We start from the raw sequence: 10,605 nt of genomic DNA, 5'->3' as shown, positions 1-10,605 counted from the left end.
TAATTAAAAAAAAAGGGTTTGGATCCAGGTTGGAACCGAGTCCAGCAAACACCCCCCCCCATTCTATTTAAACCTCGGGGGGGGGGGGGCTCTATTTATCGCAAACTCGCATCCCCCTACGATATCTCTCCCCCGACGCACTCTCCTCCCCCAACACTCTCTCTCGTCTCTCAACCCTTCTATCTCCCTTTGCTCGTCGAACCCCCTACACCCCCCCCCCCCACAGGATCCTCCCTCTCTTTGCCCAACCTCTGACCCCTGACTTTCTCGCTGGAGGCCCTGCTCGACGTCGACGGTACCTGAACCCACAGGTACGTGCTGCCTCTCCCCGCTCTTTTTCTCTGTTTGCTTAGCAGTGGAGGGGTGCCGCCCCTCTCTGCTCTCTTTTCTCTCTGGGGATCTCAGGCAAGAGTGTTGACACTCATGCCCTCCCCCTCATCTCGTTGTTAGCTTGGGCAGGAGCGTCGACGTTCATGCCCTCTCTCTTGTCTCCCAGTAGCGCTCCTGCCTCCCCCCCTCTCTCTTACTGGTTACGCAAACTGGGTTTTCATAGTGGGTCTGAATATGAATAAGATCTAGATTCAGTCTTATTGATCAAGAAAAAATTTTGATTCTGTTAGGTTTAAACTATAGTTTAGTTGTAGTTAGGTACTAACTAATTTCTAACTAACCCTATTGCCTTTTCTAAAATGCCATTTACCTTAAATGAATACTTTTAAGTTTAAGAAATGAGGTTTTTCAGAAGTAGATATTGCCAAAAATAATTTTATAAAGTTAACTAGGCTTGGTCAACAAGGGCATGGATGAAGTTGACCCTCAGGTCACTACGATTCCTGAAAACCACTGGAATTATCTATGCCCTTGGAACTTGTTGAGCATGTTTCAAATGCATTTCAACTCTGATTTTGATGAAATTAAAATCATTTTTCTTGGATTTTTGATACAAATGCAATCATGTGTTCAAGAATTATAAAATAGACTTTCAAAATTATGATTTTGCCCTTGGTATTGTTGGGCATGATTTGAGTTTGTATAAAATCCGATTTCAACAAAATAGCTTTTGTTTTCTTTAAACTTTCAATGTGAATGCTATTGTATTCTTGAATAACATAAATTATGGTTTTGCCTTTACTCAAGAATATGAAAAATAATAATTTAGTAGTTCCTTCGATACTTAGATTTCTCTTGAAAAATTTTAGATAAAAATAAATGTTGTCATATATATGAGATTTAATGATCCAATAACTTTAGTAAATACCAAAATATTATTGATAAATAATTCGATAATAATAGTTAATCATAATTAATATTATTAATTTAATTATGCTAAAATAGTTTATTTATAATCCTAAAACATTTATGGGCATTACACTCTCTCCTTTTTTTCTTTTTGTTCTTTTCTCCGATTGATTCATGTGAGGACCAAACCCCAAGGGTTGGTCGGTCACCTTGTCCAAAGAGTCCAAGCTCTTGATGATGAGGTCATAAAGTCTTGCTTCTTTGACGAACTGACTAATGTTTTCTTACTGCGGGTCATGTGTCAGCACTCCAGAACATGTGAGACACCTTCTCAACCTAGTACATACATGTAAGTGCACCATAACACTTGATCTCAGCCATAGCCTAGCCCTTACCAACTTTTTGGGTCTGAAAACCCGAAATTGCACTCTACCATTAGATCGGCCTACCCGATTGGACAGATCCAATAACTCTAGATTGTCAATAGCATTCTCAACATCTAAGCACCTATCAAGACCCTCTATACACATCTCTAGACCTACCTAAACCCCTTAGACTAAGTCCTATAAGTTTTGGACTTATATCATAACCAAACCTCTCACTGAATCCCAAACCGCACCTACTCAACTAACTGTTTGACCTAACCTTTCTGTATCTCCTCTCCTACAACCACGAGAAACCTACAACCTCTTTCCCATCGTGTCAACAAGGGTGTTGATCCTAAGACATGTAACCCATAGGCTCCAAGGCCTAAGACCCACATGTTTGATCTGCTTAAGCCTGTAGGACTCTAATTGAAGTACATGTCTATTGCAAACTTGGATCTCCCAATCGGTGCATCTAACACGAGCCCAAAAAATTTAGAGGGTACAACTGAAGACCACAATAGGGACTAAGTTCAAAACTTTGCTGCATAGTTTTTTAGATTGTCTAAATCTTGCTCACACTAAGTAAAAGTTTAAACCAAAAAGGCAACTTCATTTACACATATGAGCTTCACGTGCAACTTCAAGTTTTCCTTGCTATAATATTGACTCATGTAGGGTTGTCATTGTTTTGACTCGAAATTATTTGCTTTTGGACCAAGCATATGGGCCAAAAACTCTTCTTTTTTCCTAAGTTTTTGAGAAATGATTTTTAGAGGGAAAAGTTTACTTTATAAAAGTTCTTTACTCCCACATTGGTCTTTTTTGAGAGATCCCTTTGGGAGCATATCAATTGAACATTGAAATTTGGAGTTTGGTCTTTGGACTAAGATTTGACTTTGGACATAGATTTGTATTTGGTTTTGGCCTCAGACTTCGACCTGGACTTTGATTTGGCTTTGGACGTGGATTTAGCCCGACTCCACCTAGCCTGACTCCACCTGTTAGGTTGGGTCTTGGTCTTGATTTGACTTTAACTATTATTTTTTTCAATCTCTTTTTTAACTGCTTTAAACCTCATAAACTATTTTACATAACCAAAATGTTTTTAGTGTTTGACCAAAAGAGTCAAGGGACATATTTGACCTTTCTAGGGTGTGGTGCCTAGTCTAATGATTAGCTTCAATGTCCTTAGTATGGTGGGATAGTTAGTGGGTGCATTAGCCCATTTTAAGTGGCTGTTTGAGCCTTCATGGATGCATGCTATCCGATTGAGCCTTAATGGGTGCAAGCCAAATGGACCTATTGACTATTCAGCTAGGGTCTATATAAACCCTAACTGTCTTTGGTCTCTCATTAGTCAAATGCAGTCGTCTTCCTCTCTCTCATATTTTTGAAGTTGATCAAGGTTGTATTGTGGTGGCCGGCCTTTTTAGTGCTAGGAGTCGTCAACTTTGCTGCATAGTCAAATGCAGTCCCCATGCTTATCTTTTGCTAGTCATCGAGCAAACTAGAAAAATACAAGAAATTCAAACTATCAACTAACTCACTTTCGTAGGAATTACGGTTGCATTTAGCACATGCAACAAGCCCTTTCAATCTCTGGGTTACCCCAGTGGACGAGTGAGGTCTCGTGAGGGTTTGCAGTGATGCTACCCACAAACATGAGGACTTGGCTGTATCTCAAAAGTGAAGTTGTATACAACTCTTTTACACCTTTACACCTAAGTTCATACAGCAGAACAACTATTATTTTTAAGAATGCACCATTATTGTGCACCTCCAAGATCCTAAGGTTCCACTTAACATGAATTTTGAACATGTTCATTTGTTCTCAATAAACTAAAATTTCATATCAATGTCATTTGGTGGAAGATGATATTGTAAAAAGAAAGATTATGTGAAGAATAATTCCAACGAAAGTTGACAAATTTCTAACAATTTTTTATTATAAAAAAGTATTATTGCTACAAATATAATGTAGATGTCATTATTTTATTCATTTTTTTACATTTTCACTATTTATTGACTTGTAGTATGGCATAATGCTCATGGTTTGATGGACAACTCAAGTTGAAACATGAGGCACTGCAAAAGATTTGCACAACCATCATCATCATGGCCAAGGCGGTCCACACGTTTCTTTTTATGGTCCTTAAGAAGTGCACGACAAATTATGTTATTTATGCGATCTTCTCTGTTAATCATAAAATCGTAAATACCTTAGTAAAATCATATATTTTATACCAAAGTCATGAAAAACCATACAAACATCTTTTCTCTTTTCTTTAATTGTCACTTAAATATATGTTCATACCGATTTTTTGCGATCTTCACCAAGCGTGCAAAAAAATGTTTTGCAAACCTGCTTATGATCATAACTTTGCAAATACCTTAAGAAATTCATATATTTTATACCAAAGTCACTAGAGACCGTGAAAACCTCCTTTCTCTTTTCTTTAACCATCACTTAAACACATATTCACACTTTTTTTTACAGTCTTCAGGAAGAGCACAAATATAACTTATGTGAACCTTATTTAATCGTAACTTCATAAATAATGGAGTAAAATTGCATCTTTTATAAGAAGATTACATATCTAATTGTGCGAAGAGGAACACATATGTTACTAACTATACAAATATTGTAATTCTAAATATGCAATGTTCTTTCATGTTTGTTGTTTTCCTACTAGAATAAATGTCTCTTTGAGGATATAAAAAGTGATTGTCGGCATCCTAAGGCTATTTTCACACATTCCAGGGTTTTTTTGTGGTCACCAACTTTCTTGATCTTTCCCAAAAAAATCTGACAACTTTTTCAACAACTATTTTCAACCAATTTTTTGTTGATTCATCAATGATACTTAGTCGTTGAGTTTTTCAGATTCATCGACGACAAGTTTTTTGGTAAGTATATTCTTAACGATAGGTTTTTTCGGTAAGCACAATATTTTTGATGAGTTTTTCAGTAACCTTTTTCTCAATGTTTATAAAATATTGAGAACGTCGAGCCTACATGTTTCAACCTTTTTCTATATTGTTGCATCTTTGCTCTTGTACCTTTCTTTATCCTTTACATAAAAAATATAATCAATATATTGAAAAATGTAAGAAACTATACCTTCCTAAACGTTGGGTTTTATTGACACAATTGAATAGTGGTTTGACTGCTTGGTTTAATAATTTGAGGTTCTTGCTTTTAAGTGAGACTACGAGTTAAGTACACCTTGGTTTAAAGACTTGAGGCATTGCAAATATTTTTCTTGTTATTTGATACAATTAAACATTATTTGATGCTTTTTAAGCATGATTTTTAGTTTAGCTTTTTTGAAATGCTTAATTTTCTTTTAGTTGTTTTTGTATGCAGTGGTGTTGTTGCTAGTGTAGTAATGGAAGCTACAACTAATAATTTATTTTCATTGATGAATAAATTTTGTGCTTCTTAGTGTTGTGTATACTTTAATATCAAAGGTTAAATTTTGTGTTTCTTAGTGTTGAGTTTGCAGAGTTTGACACAATATGATGATTAAAAAGTCTTTTTCTGAGGAGCCCACACCCATATCGTCTGCTAGTGTTGGAGCATAACAAAGACTGCTAAAGAATAAAAACTCTATACTTGGTCATTCTATGTATTATGATGTATGCAATAAGCTTGACATGTGGATGGAGAGGGAGCTTGCATTGTAGCAAAAATACTAGTTATGCAACAATTACCACAAAAAATGCAAGCTCAATTATCAGTCACCCCAAAGGAGTAGCAAAAAATACTTGAAATATTTTTCAAATTACAATTAACAACTCTTGCATGGTGCAAAACTGAAACAAAATATGCAAAAATGGATGAAGAGTTTGTTTTCACAATCATCTCCCATTCTGAAAGTATCTAAGGAAGGGGAGGTAGAGGGGGACTCAATGAACAAGAACTTTGACTCATACACTCACTCTGACATTATTGCTAACCTCAATGAGTAGATAGATGAAGTTGGAGATATGACTAGGAATAATGTGGATGATAAGAGGGGCGGAGGAGGCACCTCAACAAGGAGAATGAGATGACGCATTGTTATTCTGTATATAATGTTTGTAAGATGTTTGCAATAATTTTTTATTTTACATTTTATTATTTATTAAATTATCACATGTATATTATAGGAGTCGTAAGGCGAGGAGAGTGATCGTACAAGCCGCATGCACATGTTCTATTGATTCTAGGCACAATAATGATTCCTATCTCTATTAGAGGATGCAAATGACATACTTGATTATATGTATTTTAAAAAATTCTTGGATCTCACACCATGAAACATCAATAGCCCCCTCATAGAGGCCATTGTGCAGTTTTGGAATGTGTCAACCAACACATTCCAGTTCAGAGATATTGAGATAACTATAACGTTGGAGGTCATGACACGAATCACTAGATTTAAGTGTCATAGGGAGCTAGTGAGTGGACACCAGTGGTAAAATTTGAAGCACGTGTGTGATATTTATTTGAGAGCGAAGGATGATGCGTTCTTATGAGAAAGGTTGCAATTATCATGGTTGAGGAATCACTTTGACCCCAGCAGGGTGAGGAGAATAAAGAAAAAACTATCACGTATTGGAGGAAAGGCTAGTAATATCTTGAAAAGGGATCTAAGAGAATTCTTGCTCTAATTCTTGGGCACATACTTATCCATTGATAGTGACGGAAATATTGAATTGGTGAGAGACTTGGATTGCGTCAAGCAATACACATGGGAAGCAATCACACTTGCACACCTCTACGCATGTCTGAGTAGCGTGAGAACTCTAAGAATGAACATCATCGACATGGTGTTGTTGGAGGTAGTTATTCCTTCGTTCATACCTAAATTATTGATTTAAACTAAAATATTTTTTACATTTTTTATGAAATATATTTGTATTAATATGTGTTAATTTGTGTATAAATCTTTGCAAGTTTGGATATGAGAGTACATATTTATTAAAATGCCTCCACGAGGTCACATTATTGAATTTTCACGTGTTGCAATGTGGAATCGGTTAAGCATAAAAAAGAGGACCAATCAAAGAGAGTCTGGTCATCACATGGCCAATGATCATTTCTTAAATTTATTGCGAACAATAACTAGGGCAATTGTAAGTATTTTTTATAATATTTAATAGTTGTTTGTGAAAGCTAATGTTTTTTAGGACTACTAAAGATATCTAGCTACGATCATCAGTAGTAGTATAGTTTAACAAATATTGAAGGCATCTTTAACTACCTACACATAAAACAAATATGCATTACACCAACACAGTCAACCCTAACCCTATTACACCAACACATAAACACTAGAAATTAAATAAAGGATAAGCAAAAATAGATAAATCATATACAACACAATATATATATATATATATATATATATATATATATATATATATATATATATATATATAAAGCCTTAAAAGTAGTAAACCTTAAACTATAAATCATGAGAAAAAGATTAAATAAAACACAGGACAAGAAAACAATCAGACACAAGTATGCGTGAGCCTAGATGGTACTCATTTCTATAAAAAATGAAAAAGTTTAGAATGAAAATAAAACAATATACATATATAGATTGTTTGTATGAAACTTACTTTCGACCTAGAATAATGCTGCAACCTTGTCAAAATGCAACGATGAAGTGTCATTGATGAATCACTAAAAAAGAGTGGATGAAAAAGTCACCATTCTTTTTGTGAAAGATCAACCAAGTTGGGGGCCACAAAGAAACCCTAGAAAATAGCATTGAGGTGCAAGCAATCACTTTTTATACCACAAAAAAGTGCAAACATAAAAAGAATATCACATTCGATAGGTAAAAGATATATGCAAATTTCCTAAGGTATTTGTGATGTTACGATCAAAAGGAGATTCACAAAACTTGTTTTTACAAGCTTCATGAAGACCACAAAAAAACATATACAAACATACATTTAAGTGATGGTTACATAAAGGAGTAGGGATGTTCACACGGTTTCTCGTGACTTCAGTACAAAATATGCGATTTTACTAAGTTATTTGCGGTTTTATGATTAATAGAGAAGATATCATAAAGAACATAACTTTTTGTGCACTTCTTGAAGACTCCAAAAAGATGTGTGAACATCCTCTTAAGCGAAAGTTTGCGATACCTGACAAGTGGAGCGCTATATCACACGAACTTCGTGAGTTTCACACATATGAAGTGTAAAAAGGTTCTAACGTAATTGGCTACTTGTGGTTTTGATCATTGAATTTTTTTTGACAAATTGTGGGTTTTTTTAGAGAATTGTGTGAGCATTCCATGAGCAACAAATGGTGTTTGATGACCAGGGCAGACTGGTTAACATATTATTTTTATGGTACAACATAGTCATTTCGTAAATTTATTCTGTCCGGTATGATCCATTTAAAAAATGAGTCTATGTATGAATGATCCAATGTATCATATTGGATTGTATATATATGCATGGACCCAAGTGGAGCACATATATTCAGTTAACTAAAGTAGATCAGCAAAAAATATGTGGGAAGATACATTTAAGTGATGGTTAAATAGAGGAGAAAGAATGTTCACACTGATTCTCTTAACTTTAGTATAAAATATGCGATTTTACCATTAACAGAGAAGATCTCATAACAAACATAATTTTTTGTTCACTTCTTGATGACCGCAAAAAGAAGTTTCTATTAAGCGAGAGTGTGCGATACTTGCCACGCAATGGTAAAAAGGTTTTAATACACTGGCTATTTGTAGTTTTGATCATCAAACAAATTTTGGCAAATTGTGGGGTTTTTTAGAGAATTATGTGAGCACTCATGAGCAACAAATGGCGTCTGATGATCATTAGGTTAGGCTTGTTAACACATTCTTTTTACCGTACAACACAGTCTTTCCGTATATTTATTCTGTCCGGTATGATCCGTTTAAAAAATGAGTCTGTATGAAAGATCCAATGTATTATATTGGACTGCATAGAACTGAATGGACCCAAGTGGAACACATGTATTCAGACTAAAATAGATTCAGTCAATCATATTGGACTTAGTAGACGTAAAATAACCTTGTCGGCCCGTAATGGATTCAGCAAAGCAAATTAGTTATTGAATCAAGTTAACCAAATTAGATACAGTAGATCATATCAAACTCCTAAATGGACTGGTTTGAATTACAGTGGATTTGCTTGGATCCACTCAACTAAACAGATCCAGTCAATATATATTGGAATAAGTAGACCTGAATTGGCCCAACTGAACCAGATTAGATCCAGTTAACAAAACTTGATTCAGTCAATCATATTAGATTCCTAATTGAACCAGTTTGACAAAATAAGATACACTTACTCATAGTGGACTCCTGAATGGACCCAACCGAACTATATTGGATACAAATGGATCCAGTTAACCAATGAGATTCAGTGAAACATATTTGACTCAATAAACTTGCATGGACCCGTATCAATCATATTGGACTCTTGAATGGATCCAGTTAAACTACAATGAATAAGATTGGATCCAGCAAACCGTTCCCCAACTCCAATTTGAGGAATGCAATATCCGCCCATTCTTATATAGTTTTATCTGCCCCCCTCTCTCTCTCTCTCTTGCTTTTTAGTGCAACGGACCGGCACATTACTTAGTTGGTTTTCAAGTCTAAACCTAATTTCTCAAACGATGCCAAGCCCCATGACGTACGAGGAGATTTTAGGAAGAAGCTGTCTATAGAATCATAGAAGGCATCAAAAGACAGAAGTGCTTACTTTTTAAGTGTTTTTGAGGTTCATGGAGCATAGCCAGCAAAACAGCCGTGCCGTTGCTGACGTTCTGCAGGTGGAGGGCAACGCCCATTTCGTCGGGGCTGCGACCCTTCGCTCTCGGAGCAGTTATTGCCGTTAGGCAGGAGAGCTCCACTCTCCGCCCTTTCGCTTGCCGCTAAAGCCGTTCCCGGAGAATTAATTAAAAAAAAAGGGAAACCCACTATTTGAGCTCTCGTCTCGCACACTGTACGACGCCATGAATATCTCAGGTTCGTTCTGGCAGATACCTGAGAAAGATGACCCCAATTCCTTTTCTTCTCTCTGAATTCTTTGATTGATTCTTTTTTGTTTTTCCGCTCTTTTCTTGCGTCCTCTTCTTTGTGTTATTATACTCGCAGCGTTGAGGAGGATGGCGGATGCTTGTTGGCTGAAGCACGGCATCTCACTCAGGTGCCCTCAGCATCAGTTTCGCGGCGGGTTATCCAAGCAGGGGACGTCTTTGGGGTTTGAGAGGCCCGCAAGGACGTTTTCCGTTTCGGCGTCCTTCGCCAACGAGAATCGTGAGTGAGTGTTTTCGATCGACTCTTAAATATGTGCTGTTGTTGTTGTTCTGTTTCTTCTTCTTCTTCTTCTCATTTTGTGGGTTTGGTGATTCGTTCGAATTGCGCCGTGGATTTAGGTTTGTGATCGTCGGAGGCGGTAACTCAGCGGGCTACGCTGCTCGGACGTTTGTGGAGCATGGAATGGCCGATGGGAGACTATGCATTGTCTCCAAGGAGGTATATAACACCTCTCTCTCTCTCTCTCTTCCATTAAACCTCAATATTGATTTGATGTATTGCACCTCACTTTTATTAGTTATTCTTATAGCCAAATCTGTGCTTCTTGAATGCTTAATGTTTTTTTCCCTTCCTTTTTAAGCCTTAATTACCCATATTGATGATCTTGGTTGTTTATTTATTGACCACAAACAAGTTTTTATGGTTCTGATTGTCTCTTGTACTGAACTTAGTTATTGAAATTGATGATTAGTTTTAAACATATCAGATATTATAAGCTACCCATTTTGATTCTTTTATCTAGTTAAGCCCATCAGTACCTCCTCTTCTTATTTATTAACCATAAGCTACCAACTTTACTTATTGGATAACAAATCATGGCTACTAGAAGCTCCTACATATTCGTACAAGTTCTTATGCTAACGATCCACTTCAGAAATTGGAAGCTAAATGCTCATGAAGCT

General features: G+C 36.2%; 1 protein-coding gene across 2 annotated transcripts in view; it reads left to right on the top strand.

Moving 5' to 3' along the window:
• The first annotated feature begins 9,396 nt into the window (after positions 1-9,396).
• The window catches only part of MDAR6 (monodehydroascorbate reductase 6), an 83,520-nt gene continuing 82,311 nt past the window's right edge, over positions 9,397-10,605 (top strand). For both annotated transcript variants that reach the window (XM_089999175.1, XM_089999174.1), the window contains exons 1-3: positions 9,397-9,631; positions 9,761-9,926; positions 10,042-10,141. In XM_089999175.1, the coding sequence (XP_089855301.1) occupies positions 9,619-9,631; positions 9,761-9,926; positions 10,042-10,141 (279 nt within the window). In that variant the 5' untranslated portion in view covers positions 9,397-9,618. The remainder of the gene's footprint in view (positions 9,632-9,760; positions 9,927-10,041; positions 10,142-10,605) is intronic.

This window comes from Nuphar pumila, chromosome 3, assembly GCF_984573655.1.
Source record: "Nuphar pumila chromosome 3, dmNupPumi1.hap1.1, whole genome shotgun sequence".
Taxonomy (NCBI): Eukaryota; Viridiplantae; Streptophyta; class Magnoliopsida; order Nymphaeales; family Nymphaeaceae; genus Nuphar; species Nuphar pumila.
Note: the sequence above shows the minus strand (reverse complement) of the source record. Positions and strands in the feature narration are given on the sequence as shown.